A 14828-nucleotide genomic window follows, 5' to 3' on the forward strand; every position below is an offset into this window, starting at 1 on the left:
TGTTTGTATTTGGTAGGCTTTCTTTATATGCTTATGTGTCACTGGTGACACCTGTTTCGATGTAATTAGTATAAAGAAAAATTAAATAACTTCTAATAAATGACTAGAAGTAATTCAGTCAGCTCAATGTGTTATGTTATCGAGTCCAAGTCTTTAGAAAAAGAAAAATATATTCTGCTGCGAGATTTTATCGTCTCTAGTGTACTAACGTCATGTGATTGATCAAATATAACCACTTACACCTTTTTGTAAAAGGCCGGGCGTCACACGGCTTGCCGATACTAGTTACTTTCCAAAATCCAAACCTAGTCACTCTGTTGGGTCTTATGTTGTTCTTATATTTTCTCCCTCTTTTGCAAAAGAAGTATCATTCTAAGGTTACGTTCGGTACACGAAATAGCTATTCCATTAAAAAAATAAATAATAATTTTTTTTTACTGTTGAAAATGTAATCTGGAATGAAATAGATCTGGAATAGCCATTCTCATTACCCACGAGGGAATAACTATTCCCTAAATTGACAAATATAGAGGGTGTAAATGAGCTGAGCTACGTGCGAGCTTAATCGAGATCGGCTCAACTAAACTCGACTCGTGCTCGAATTAATTATTAAATGCGCTATTCATAAACACAGAAATTGGGTTCGATTATTAAATGATACATATAAACTCAGTTTGACTCTGTAAACGTTCGTGAACCTGCCCGCTCTTATAAAGATCGATTTGCTCGTTAGGGCTCGACTCGTATATATTTATTAATATGTAAATATATATATAATTCTAATTTACCGTGTGTGTGTGAACAATGTGTAACAAAATATCTAAATGCGAAATTTAAAGATGTCAGATATTTTGTTAATGAAGTAGAAACTCAATTAAGAGAAAAAACCACTCCAGGGCAGCCAAACCTAGGAATTTTACTATTCAAAAGACAAAAATTCGTAAGCAGAAACCTCCAAATTTGAGCCTGCAAATTTGACAAGAGAATTCAATATTGTAACACCCCAAATTTGAGCCTGTAAATTCGTAAGCAGAAACTTCCGGTTTCCACGTGACATTACTACATCAGAGATAAACTCTCGCAGCGGAATATATATTTTTTCTTCTAAAGACTTAGGAATTGATAGCATAACACATTACAGCTGACTGAAATACCTCGATACGTTTATTAAAAGTTACTTAGGTTTATCTTTATATGCCATATGCACACTAGGTGCATCAAAATTAGTGCCACAGGCGGCACATAAGCATATAACATAAAACATGTCGAACATGACATTGTTATAAATATTTACATGCCATAAAACAAAACACATATAAGCGCAACTAGTAATTTCTAGACTAGCACATGATAGTCCGTTGATGGTTTCAAAAACCATCAAAACTGGCATATGGGTCCATGCCTTCATTCTCCATATCTGCATCAGTAACTATGCAAATATGACGTCATCATATTTACATAGGCAAACAAGTGAGTCATCCATTTTCATATCTAAGTTACCATCAGATTAATAACAGTTCATAAATAATACAAATGCAAAGGTTGTATGAATGTGCATCGTAGTAACCATTTAGTTTTGTGTTTTATGATCATCTTTCTTCAGACCTCTCGTTCTTAGGTATCCAAACCCGTTCATGTCCTTTGCCTCACACTTAAAGTCTTTCCTATTTGCACTGGAATCCTACCGGTCCCAGCATTAGTTATATATTAGGACTTTGGACTCACCCTAGGTCACTATGAACCCCCTGGATCCACTGATTAGCCTTCCTTCCACTTGCTACTACATCAGTTTGTTGATGGCTATCTCATCAGCCGTTATATTAATTGGACACAACATGCAATGCATGAACAACCACATGCAATAAACACACACCACACAGTCCTAATAAAACATAGAATCATTCCTCAGTAAGTACATCCATACTTACACTCTTCCCCATGTAGTCCTTAGACTTCTTTTCTGCATAAAAATCCATCCATACAATAATATATAAATCAATTATCTATCAAAAAAATCATTGTTTATAGACCCTCATCTCTCTATATTTATTATTATCCATCACTTCATCATATTTGAGACGATCACTTATGATAATCTTAAAACCTTGGTTCATAATTTGATGACGAGGCTATATGACCAATACCACCAAATATGAACTTGAAGGATTAAAATATATCATAAGGACAATAAGAGTAAATACGATCAACTCATGAAAGTCATAAGATCAGTCATGACGACAATACAATTTAAATACGAAATATAAATACGATCAACTCATGAAGCCATAAGATCAGTCATGAGGACAATGAAATTTAAATACGAAATATAAATACGATCAACTCATGAAAGTCATAAGATCAGTCATGAGGACATTGAAATTAAAAAAAAAAAAAAAAACAGTTTATATTACTTTTTACTTTAATTCTTTTATCTCTTAAGCTTATTGGGTCTTTAAACAATTTATAAAAACAAGTAATGAAATCAAATAGTAAGAAGGAGATGCCAAGTAGTTCATAAGATATTCCTTTGAAAGTTTCACATTCAAACTATATCATTTGAGTTTTTGGACTCGATATAGCGGAAGTGAATTAAACACTTTCTTAGGAATATCCAAGAAGTAACTCCATGCATCAAGATCACTTACCAAGTTGATTTGGAGAGAAAAATAACTTCAAGAACACCAAAGTGGTTGTGTGGTAGAAGGAGAGAAAAATGGAGAGAAAACCAAAGCAAAAGCTTTCTTGAAAGTTGTCTATGATTTGTGTGGAAATACTAAGACCCTTGCATGCTTATTTATAGAAGGAAAGTAGGGGTATTGAGGTCCAAAATGTAATAAAAGAATTAGCTTATTGGATAATGTCTTGCAAATTTGGATTTTAGAATTTTCGTCCAACTAGAGGGCAGCCTACTCCGAGAATTATTTCGATGGTCAAACCTACTCCGATTGATGTGAAATTTTGAGGGTAGCTATAGGACTTCAAGACAAACACTTTCTCTTTTTGGTTCGACTCATTTCGAGTTCGTTTTGACTTAGTTCCGATCAAGTCAAAGTTTCTGTCTATAAAGCCAAAATATATTTTATCCACTTTCAGTGTTTACACTTGCTTTATTGATTTTTCTTTCTTGTCATGATTACTCTTGAGATATTCTATCCTTTCAACATTACTCTTGTTTTTTATACATAAATGTTTCTAGAAGCATGGAGATGTTTTTCTTTGATAGTTTTTCGTTTAATATCAACAGTTGAGTTATTTAGGCACCGGTTTTGGATAAAAAGTCAACTGTCACTAAATTGAATTCTGACTTCACAGGATTCAAGTATAAACTATATATATACTATATTGAGTAATTATAAGCCATAAGAACATTTTTATCAAGCCTAAATTTAAAGGTCAAAGTTTAACCACAAGTGCCACTTGGCACCTAAATAGTCAACTACAAATCCAAAAAGTTAACATGTGGACTTTTCACAAAATTTTACCATGTGATAGATATTTCTATTGTGATCACCTCGGTCTTTGAATTAACGAAATCTGAGTCTGTTTGACCTGTTTTCGGTTTAATCAAAGTTTAAAGCTTAAATGTTACTTTTAGGTTTTAAAGGGTTTTTAGGTTTTGATCTTTTAAGTTTTCAAAACAACTTTAGGTTTGCTTATAAAAACATGTGGATATTGTCTCCTCAACAATATCAATGATTTCTTAAGAGCTTGAAATTACTGGGCGTTACAAATACTGAATTTTCTGAATAATACATGCCTAAATGCCTCTATTTATAGGCTTTAGAAGACCTAAATCGAGTCTGATTTAGATTTCTCTAGGTTGCATCCAGACATAAGTTGAGAGTGTTCAGATGGTAAACTACAACTGCCTTTTCATAAAGTGCTTCACGTGTTTCCTTATTAAGGCTGTGTCTGGACGATGTTGCTTTAGCGTCCGGACAGTTGCAAGCCGTCTTCCCAATCCGTGTCTGCAAAAGACTCTGGATTCTTCTCGAACATTGAAGAGTGTCCAGACTGATGCATGTTGAGCTGGTAGAATCTTCTCGAACACAGATGGGCGTCCGGACGCTTCACTGGCCCGTCCGGACGGAAACAAGGGATCAGACTTTGCTAAGTTGTAACTGTGCAGAATCTTCCTGGAACTCTGAAATAGCCTTCTTAATGTTTGTGACACTGAAACTTGTCATATTAAGGCTTTTTCCATATAAGAGAAATAAACTCTAAATATTTGAAGACTCTGAAATCATATGGCATCCCTGTTAAAACAACAATCTTACATGGTAGTGATTTTGTCAACATAATGTAGCCAATAAAACTAAGAAACTCCCTCTGTGGCCATTCTGGGACAAAAATCACTTGACTGGTTTAAAAATACAATCCCGATCAAAAAAATTAAAATACTCCCCCTTTTTGTCTCAAAATGACAAAGGGTAAACAAAGTATATAAAATCTACAGTTCTAAAATTACAAATATCCAAAAACATGAATAAAAGTAAATAGTCTCAAAAGTATCACAAGATAAGCAGAACAAAAAAAAAAAAAAAAAAGAGTTATCACAACACTCAATCATCATCATCATTATGTGGCTGATGGTACTTGGGGCACTCCTTGATGTCGATCTGGCACTGCTTAACTCGTTCACCAATAGTGCTGACCTCTATCTGAAGAGAACCCAATGCCTCCATAATCTGAGAAAAAGCAGCATCATAAGATGGAGGAGGTGGAGCAGTATGAGATGAGCATCAAATACTTAGCTGCATGCTGATCAACCTGAACTGGAGGAGGTTGATGTGCTTCGCCTTGACCTTCAAACCGTAGCTGAGCATTTGACTTCATGAGAGTCTAACTACCAAAGGGATCCTGAACTCTCACCTTGGGCTCTGTATCAGGGATATCTGTCACAGAACGGAGACAGATCTTCGTGACTAAGCACGTAAAAGGTAGACCTGTCGAATGCTCATCTCTCATCTCGAGCATGGTGTGCATAATGTGCTTGCACTGACAGAATGGCATCCTCATGACTAGGACGTAAAGAAATCTAGGCCCTCTTTAGTACAAGCTCACTTCGATGAGCTGTGGGCCATAGATTGTGTAAAACAATCTTTGCAAGTAGGCAATGCGAGGGAGAGAATGCACCGATCTTGATATGCGAATGTGCTCGCTCATCGCCCAAAGGATGAGCATCAAAGAAGTCCATAAGATTCTCCAAGCTAGGAGACTCCAGAATACCTGTGAATGGAACCCCTAGAATGGCAAGTACAGGGACCTCAATAATAGAGCTGATCAGCAGGGGGTCAATCTGGATAATGTGCCCACGGACTGTAGTCTGAAGAATGATCCCACTGTCATCATCCTGTATCACCTCCATGTACCCATAAAAGTCACGCACCAGCCGGGGATAGACCGGACATGCAAAGTTGTAGAGATATCCCCAGTGATTGTTCTGAATCATTTGAGCAATAAAATCCAGAGGAGCAACCATAACGTCTGCTTTGACAATGTTCCGCTCTGCGATGACTTGCCTACTTTCCATTCGAGCCCTTGTGGCTGCAATTCCTTCATCTGTCCTTTGTCTCGCCTTACACTGAGAACTGGCTGAAGACATTTTTTTTGAAAATATGCAAAAAATAAATTCCCAAAAATGCCACAAAAATGTTAAATCCCCGTTAGTTCAAACGAAAAAAAAAAAAAAAAAAAAAAATAGGCATTATAACGGCAGTAAAATGGACTTCCCAAAATTATACATGGATAAAAACTATCTCAAATAGCCCAAATCAGTTTACATGATGACAGAAAATGTAACCCAATCTCGACAGCAGAAAATAAAACAATTTCATGCATTATATATCTCAAAAAACATTCAAAAAAAATTCCTAATATTTCAAAAGTATGAAAACTGATGAAAAAATAAAAGGAATAAAGAAATACCTAGAAGGAGATGATAAAATGCAGAAAAGGACAAAAATAGGATGAAAACTCGTGAGAAAGACAAGAGAGAACCGTACTTTTTCGAGAAAAAAAATTTGAGAGAAATTATGAGTGGTGTGGCGCAAAGAGAAAGAGATGCGGACCTTAAACCTGTAGGGCTACCGTCCGGACATGTCACTTAACTGTCCAGACAGCAACTGCCAGGTCAGCGTTTGGCAAGGCCGCACGCGTCCAGACGCAAGCATGACTCCGTCCAAACATTCCACACTGAAAAGCTGAAACTAAAGGAAACTTAGCAGAAAAAGAATTTTTCCTAAAGTTAGCTTCAAAACACACATGTATATAATTGAGAGTCAAGAAATCAATGAGCATAAATTTCCGTACATATAGAAATTTTAAATAGTTTTACTCAACTCATGCTATGTGTGTGTGTGTGTGTGTGTGTGTGAAAGCTTTCTCAGTAAGGTATGATGTTTGCTGATATGATTTAAAACAACTAAATTTTCTAAACAAAAGAGAAAATTAATGTTAGATCACTCAAAAGTCAAACCTTATTTTACTAGGGCCTAGCCATCCTCGTTTGATACACTCCCCCTAAGATGCAACACTTTTTCTTTTACTTAGTCATTTAGTGAACGTCTATTTCCACAATGATTTGATCATTGACTATTTCTATAGGGACAAGTTTAAAAATAGATTTACAGCACAATAAGTAGTTGATCTTTTTATTTATCCAAATTTACTGAAAATTAAATGTTTTTTTATCACTTGGTGCTGCAACCTAGAAAGAATGATAGAATTTATGGGTACTAGGTTCAACTAGCGAGTTGGTCAATTTGACCATCTTAGCAAAACAAATATCTCTCATCAGAATTTTCAAACGCTAAAAATCAGATAGTAAAAAAAATATATCTTAGGGGAGCTTTGAATAGTGCACAATTTTTCATCGCATGATAAAATCAACTATCTAGCATTAAGATGTGTTAGGTTGTGATTGGCTGCATTCTGTTGGACAAAATCACATCTTTGTAATGATACTTTTTATAAGGGATTCAGTTATTTTCAGAGTCTTCATTTCAGAACTATGTTTCTAGAAGATTCTGCATAGATTCTAAGTCAAAGAAATTGGATCCTTTGCATCCATCCAGACGACGTGATATTCCATCTGGACACTTAACTGTCAAAGCATCATTCGTCTGGATGACGAGAATTTTCCATCCGGACCTTCCTTTGTGTCTAGAAGCTTCGAAGATTCAGGTTGCATCCGTCCGGACGTCTCAGCAACACGGCTGGATGCCCTTCAGTGTTCGACAAGCAAACGGATTTCTTTCCGAAACACAGATATGGGAAGACAGTTGCAACCATCCGGATGCTATCCTTGATAAGGCAAGTCTTGCAGAAAATGTTCAACTGTCCGGACGACAAACTCCATGGTCCGGACGCTAAAGCCTTAATATGGAAATTGCGTGCAGCTGAAGTGCAACCGTCCGGACGCTAGGGCAATACTGTCCGGACACTACTCTATTCTGGAAAGAATTTCAAGCGAATTTGGAAAGCCGATCGCACAGTTGTCCATCTGGATGCCCTTAGCTACCATCCAGACGTCGCCTAGGAAAATCGCATCAAACACGATTTAGATTTCTGTAGCCTATAAATAGAGATCCCTAGGCATGTATTTTGTAAGAATTCGGTATTGAATTCCATAGTGCTTAAAGAGAATCTTTTAGGAGTTATTGTGCTGATCTGATCACTTTCAAGCCATTGCCAAGTGTTGTTGTTGTGCTGAAACTGAATTCTATCTTAGGGGTTGGCCATAAGGTAAAGGATTCCATTGAAGACCCCTTCAAGTAGGTGACTTGGTGGGAAGCGTTCGTGTTGGGTTACACGTCAGAGTTCAAGGTACGACCATTGCATAAGGGTATGTGAGTGCTACTGTTTTGTGACTAGCTTTGTCTTCTGAATAGTGGATATCCTGGGTTTGGCTGCCCCAGAGTGGTTCTTCTCTTAATTGAGTTTCCACTTCGTCAACAAAATATCTGTCTCTTTAATTTTCGCATTTTGATATTTTGTTGCACACTATTGCACACACTTGATAAATTAGAAGTCATCTTTAATTTTCAAGATGCAACAGGAAAACTTAGCAGGTAGATATCATGCATAAACTCTCAATCATATATAAGCATATTGAATCAAAGCACAATGAATTGAGATATTAGGCAAAAAGACATGCAATATCTGAAAAGCTATCAAAAAATAAATAAAAATAAAAATTCTGCATTTTCTCCCTCATTTTTTTTTTTTATGAAAAAAATAACGACATAAAAACAAAAACATGCTCTATGGTAAAGAACCCGAATCTAAAACCAACATTTTTGGTAAGATCAAACCTGTCTTCAGGGAGAGAGGTTCATAATTACCACAATAGAAAAGCAGCTACCCAACGTGCTTTTTCTATCATCCCCATCAAACACTTGCAAAAATTTTCCTAAAGACAACAAGAGAAAATATGGGGATAAAACAAATATGGTTCCTAAAATACAAAGCATATGAATAGATATACGATAGGAAGAACCCAATGCAATGCAAGCAAACCTGACATGCTCTAGGATTAGGAACCAAAATCTTAGGCATGTGTGACCTCACCAACTAGGTAGGTCCACTTCCCCTCGAGGGATGAGTGTCCTCATCATTTCTGACCCAAACCTGCCTTACCTGTGGTGGTTGTTGACAGGTCTTTAACTAGTTTTCCATCCATCTCAGCAAGTTCTGTATCAAACTACTGAAAAGAGGCGGCCCCTCATAAGATTGTCTCTTTCGAGCATTTGCGGTTTCTCCTTGTAGTGCCTTGATTTGTTATTCTTTGGTTTACCATTCTAATTGGCAGGAACAAATTGTTGTTGTTGCCGCAGATGCTGCGGAGCCTAATATCTTGCTAGAGGTCTAGTGCCTAATGTAACGTGTCTTGACAGCTCCTTCTGACCTTGACACTAAGGACACCTAGGTTGGATGTGATGGCTTACACCATAGTAGTGGCATATGGGAGGGCTTCTTTTGGTAGGAGGCTTCTTAATGATTTCTGTACCAACTGGATCTTCTCCTCCAATGACAGCCTTTCCCTTATCCATGCAGGTGGGTGGAGGCTCAGGGACTGTGGGCTTAACAAACACAGTCTTTGAAGTAGAAGGGATATCAGAGGTACAGGCTACATACCCGAGTCCTGTCTTGTTAGAGGGGCACTTTTGAATTGATAGCATATGAGTGAGTTTCTCTTCAGTGACTCTCTCCAATTGCAACTGTGTCTCCAACAACTTCTCCTCTAAATCTTGAATTTTAAGTAGTTAGGAACTCTTCTCAATTTGCAAATTGTTCAGCTCATGCACATGTTGTTGGCGAGTCTCCCTCAGTTTCAAGAACTTTATATAGAGGACTTTATAGGCCTCTTTGAGTTCTTCCCTGTCTTCATCGTTGCGCTCTAAGTAGTAGGATTGGGAATCCTCTTGGTCTTCAAGTGGAGCCACAAAGGCTAGAAATTTTTTATCTTTATCAAGAGTTTCTTCTTTTTCTTCTGAATCATCACTGAGAGTAGCGTTGTAGGCCTTCCCTTTATCCTGCTTGAGATTCTTATAGTCAGCCCGCATGTGCCCAAAGCCTAAGCACTCAAAACATCTAGGACCTCTTGGATCTTTCTTCTCAGCTTCTTCTGGCTCGGATTCTTTAGGGGCCTTATTCAGTCTTTCAGTGAACTTCTTCTTGAATTTCTCATTCTTCATCAGTCTCCCAAAGTTCTTGGCCAGGATTGCCACTGCATCTTCTTCTTCATTATTAGTCTTCCTCAGATGAAACTTTGACCTTTTTTTTAGATGCCTTGAGGGCAATTGTCTTTGCCTTTCTGCCTTCCTACCAACTCTTCAATCTTCATCGACTCTAGGTCCTTGCTTTCTTCAATTGTGTTAACTTTTATCCTGAAACGTTCTGGCAAAGAACTTAGAATCTTTCGGATAAGTTTTACATCATAGATCATCTTCCTGAGACTCACCATAAAGTTCCTCAGGTCGTTGATTCTTTTGTAAAACTCATCGAATGTCTCATCCTCTAGCATCTTAATTTCTTCAAATCTAGAAATCAACATATGAAGCTTGGCAGATTTAACAAGTTTTGTGGCCTCATATGTTGTTTCTAAGATTTCCCACGCTTCTTGAGCGGATTCACAATTTGAAATTCTTGGGAATTCAGACAGTGAAAGCACTTGACATAGAGCATGGAGGGCTTTATTATTGGAAAGTCACGTGCTGGTTTGAGCAACTGTGAGTTCGTCAGTTGTATCCTCTAGTTTAATCCAACCAGATTCAACAATCTTCCAAACATCAATAGATTTTAAAAAGAAGTGCATATGAGCTTTCCAATAGTCATAATCCGTGCCATCAAAGGCAACAAAATTAAAAATTTGAGACATGGTAATAAAAAAATAGAAGTCAAAAGGCTCACACTTAAGAATTTAATCTAAATAGAGTGTACCAAGCTCTAATACCAATTGAAAAATATAGACTTCTAATTTAACGTGTGTGTGTGAACAATGTGTAACAAAATATTTAAATGCGGAATTTAAAGAAGACAAATATTTTGTTAACGAAGTAGAAACTCAATTAAAAGAAAAACCACTCCGGGGCAGCCAAACTTAGGAATTTTGCTATTCAGAAGAGAAAGCTAGTAACAAAGTAGTAACACTCACATACCCCGATGCAGCGATCGTACCTAGCACTTTGACGTGTACCTATACATGAACGCTTCCCAACCAGGTCTCTTACCTGAAGGGATCTTCAATGGATTCCTTTAGCTTAGGGCTCCTCCCAAAGCTAGACTTCACACTATCAAGTCACACACCGGACAACTCTTAGAGAGCTAGCAGATCTTCACAATTTCTACCTAAACACCCTCTCTAAGCTCAAGAGAATTCAATACTGAATTCTGTGAATAATACATGCTTAAAGGCCTATATTTATAGGCTTTAGAAGACGTAAATCGAGTCTGATTCAAATTTCTTTAGGCTGTGTCTGGACGTAAGCTGAGATCGTCCGGACGGTAAACTATAACCACCTTTCCATACCGCTCTTCAAGCGTTTCCTTATTAAGGCCGCGTCCGGACGATGTTGCCCTAGCGTCCGAACGGTTGCAAGCTGTCTTCCTAATCCATGTCTGCAAAGGACTCTAGATTCTTCTCAAACACTGAAGAGCATCTGGACGGTGTTGCCTTGTCGTCTGGACGGACGCATTCTGAGCTGGTAGAATCTTTTCGAACACAGATGGGTGTCCGGACACTTCACTGGCCCGTCCGGACAGAAACAAGGGATCCGACTTTTGCTAAGTTGCAAACTGTGCAGAATCTTCCTGGAACTCTGAAATTGCCCTCTAGATGCTTGTGACACTGAAACTTGTCATATTAAGGCTCTTTCCATATTAGAGAAATAAACTCTAAATATTTGAAGACTTTGAAATCATACGACATCCCTATTAAAACTGCAAACTTACGTGCTAGTGATTTTGTCAGCATATATATATATATATATATATATAAAATTTTTTAAGTTTTATTTTTTTATATTTTTAATATATTTATATTTTTTTTATTAATAGTGACACGTGTCGCCATCTTATTGGTGTTAACGTGTGGCGCCTAACAGAATATGTCAAAAAATTAAATGGAATTTGACTCCAGGTAGCGATTTGTAAATTAGGCTAACCGCAAGGATCTCTAAATTAATTTTGACACGACATGAAGTCATTTATAATTTAAGCTAACCTCATGGACCAATGATGCATGTTGTGTATATGTCTACTTAAATAAATAGATAAATAAATGTATTTACTCGCAAGTGCACAAGATCAAAACAATAGTATAGAAAGCAAGTCCGAGATTATTCACATGAGGATTGGTAAATTGTGTTTAAAGAGAATATCCTAAGATAGATATTTTAAATATAATTGCAGTGGAATGAAGTAAACAACATAATTAAAAACAATAAATAAAAGGATAGGGCTTCGATATCCACAGCTAATCATACTCAATTAAGATTCACAATATGCACAATACGACAATTATAACATGATGCGTAATGTTTATCAGCCACAAGGGGATGGTATCTATTCCTAAAACTATTGATTTCTCTAAGCAACGAGTTAGGCATGATATCTACTCTAACTCTTTTCTTCCTTGAAGGATTTAGTATGGTATCTACTAAGTTGTTCTTCAAAAAAGTATAAAGCTATAAAAATCGGTAAACACACTCAGACTAGAACATGGTATATGTTCCAGTTGTCTTCATGTTGATTAATCCAAGAACCTATGATGGGGTTCTTTCGTTACTCTATTATGATTCGGTTATCCAAATTGACATAAATAATAAATCTATACCACAAGCATTTGCTGGCTAAACACAAACATGTGAGGAATTCAATAAAACTGGAAATAATCAAGTTAAGCATCAATATATGAATTGTATCCGGGAAAATTGAAATCTTAAAGAAACATGATTAGGGCTTCAAATTAGAGTAATTAACTACAATTAATTCAGGCTAAAAATATAAACATATAGAAAATAAATAAAGGAAGAAAGAAAAACCAAAATCCTTCTTGATCAGACCTCCAATTCTTCTCCCAAAACCTGTGTTTTCTTCAATGTTTAAAGGTCTATTTATAGGGATTAGGAGAATCCTAAAAGCCCTAGTAATCTCAAAAAATTCAGAAGTCATTCTCATAGGCCAAGTAGGAGACTGAAAATTCAATCCAAGAATGAAAAAGATTCCAAATTTGTCCAGATTTGCGGTCCTTTATTGTGGGCAATTTTGGCATAATAAACGTCCGAATTAGGAAAAACCTATTTCAAACCTATTTGTTTCTTTTTGTATTAGATTTCCAACGCCATTAATTTCACTACAATCCGATACTTGAACAAAAAGTTATGATTAAATTATAAAGACATGTTCATTATGGATTCTTTCAAAAAATAACAAATTTTGCTGACTTCTCTTTTCTTAAATTTAAAATTGATTTAGAGTTGAATCTTTCCAAAAGTGAGTTTGCCGACTTCGTTCTAATATTGGAATTTGATGGATTTTCTTTCAAAACCTGTAAAATACAAGAAAACGCAAAAACAATACAAAACATCAAACTATAACAAAACTATGAGATTAACATATGTGAATTAAGGGACTTGAATGTAGGCTTGACAGTTTTTGACACGACCCGTGATCCCGGCACGAACATGATACGTAAAAACAGGGTTTAAGTGTTTATAATTGTGTTTGGGGGGTTAACCCGCGGGTTGACTTGCGAACACGATTATGATACGATTCCATTAAAAAATAATAAAAAAAAAGAATTTAGTGATTTAGTGAAGAACCCTAGCCGCACTCACAAGCCTTTTGGCCCTTTTCATCACTTTTAGTGTTTCACTTTTTTAGTCTTTCTAGACGATGAAGATCACTTCTCATTTCTACCTTCAATCGTTCACTGTTCACACAGCCGACAGCCACGACGCCTCACCGGCTTCAGCCTTCACGTGGCGCCCTTCTTGTATGAGACTCTGAGTCTGTGACCAACGACACATTATAGGTGTGTTAATCTTTGATTATTTGTTCCTAGTCCTCTGTCTGTAGACTCTGTACTGTAGCCCAAATAACCCCCATTGTCCGTGGCATCCAATCATGAGGCGGCAAGATGCTTTGAAGCTTTTGGTTTAGGCCCCTCAGACCTTGGAAGCCCGTGTCTGAAACTCTAAAATTTGAATCTTGGATTCTTGATGGTAACAGCGAGTCAGTGACGAAGACGGAAGACCCAACGGTTGAATCAGTGAATCGTGTTTATCGGGTTATGTTTGTGTTACCCGGATCACAATCAGGTCGTGTTCGGGTTACAGGTTCCAACCCGATTAATAATCGGGTTGGGTTTGTGTTGGATCCGCTTGTGTAATCGGGTCAGCCGGGTCGACACGAACTCGACTCGCCAACCCAAATTTCCAAGACTACTTGAATGTGTAACATGCAGCACTTATCAAAGCAATTTTCCATAATTTTAAAAAAGTCATTTTCTTTCTTTCTTTCTCTCTTTTTACTTTTATTTTTATTTTTATTTATTTTTAATTTTAAAAATTTTAAAAACATAAAATGAATACAACAAAATAGGCTTCCAAACAAGCCAGAAAAGTATTTTTCTTTTTTTAAGATCTTCAAAACATAAAAAATAAAGTCTGAATTACAGGCATTCTTTTGGGACTCAAACCGAAGTTGGGCTAAAATGTAGCCCAAGCTCGTTGTGCATTTCTAATAAATCCTTTCTCTTTCATTGTTTCGAGTGTAAGGCTTCATCGGCCAAGTTTTCCTTAGCAAGCAAGATGGTAAAACATCCATCCCTCTTTCAATCTCATTTGGTATTTTTACTCGTATAATTCTTAATTTGGAGACATAAATCTGTGATCTTTCAAGCTGCATCATGTATATCTTTTCCTTCAAAAAGAAAAAAGAAAAAAAGAAAGCAGTTAAAATTCTGTAAGCTGTGAATTTCAACGTGCGTTGATGCTATTCTTTCCCTGACTTTGGGTTACATCTTGTAGACTAGCTTATGTAGCTCATTGATTGTATTATTACTGTTCTGGGCTCCTCAGCTTCTGGGTACTGTTTAGACTAGTTGATTGTATGATGATCAATTTGGTGCTTCGTGGTTCCTTTTCGTATGGGCCTTTGCTTTTGAAGTAAGGTTAATACGATAGGATTTTATAGTTACCCACAGGAAAATGAGAATCGTTAGGTGTCATTATTTCTTGATTCTTGTGATGCTAAGACGTCCGTATGCACACAGATTTAATGTAGATGCAAGGTAAGATAATCAGGCACTTGCATTTGAAGCT

General features: G+C 36.7%; 1 protein-coding gene across 1 annotated transcript in view; it reads left to right on the top strand.

Moving 5' to 3' along the window:
- The first annotated feature begins 14164 nt into the window (after positions 1-14164).
- Positions 14165-14828, top strand: part of LOC133874962 (uncharacterized) — a 51406-nt gene continuing 50742 nt past the window's right edge. The window contains exon 1 of the mRNA XM_062312917.1: positions 14165-14318. Within this exon, the coding sequence (XP_062168901.1) occupies positions 14316-14318 (3 nt within the window). The 5' untranslated portion in view covers positions 14165-14315. The remainder of the gene's footprint in view (positions 14319-14828) is intronic.

This window comes from Alnus glutinosa, chromosome 8 (assembly GCF_958979055.1).
Source record: "Alnus glutinosa chromosome 8, dhAlnGlut1.1, whole genome shotgun sequence".
NCBI classification, from domain to species: domain Eukaryota; kingdom Viridiplantae; phylum Streptophyta; class Magnoliopsida; order Fagales; family Betulaceae; genus Alnus; species Alnus glutinosa.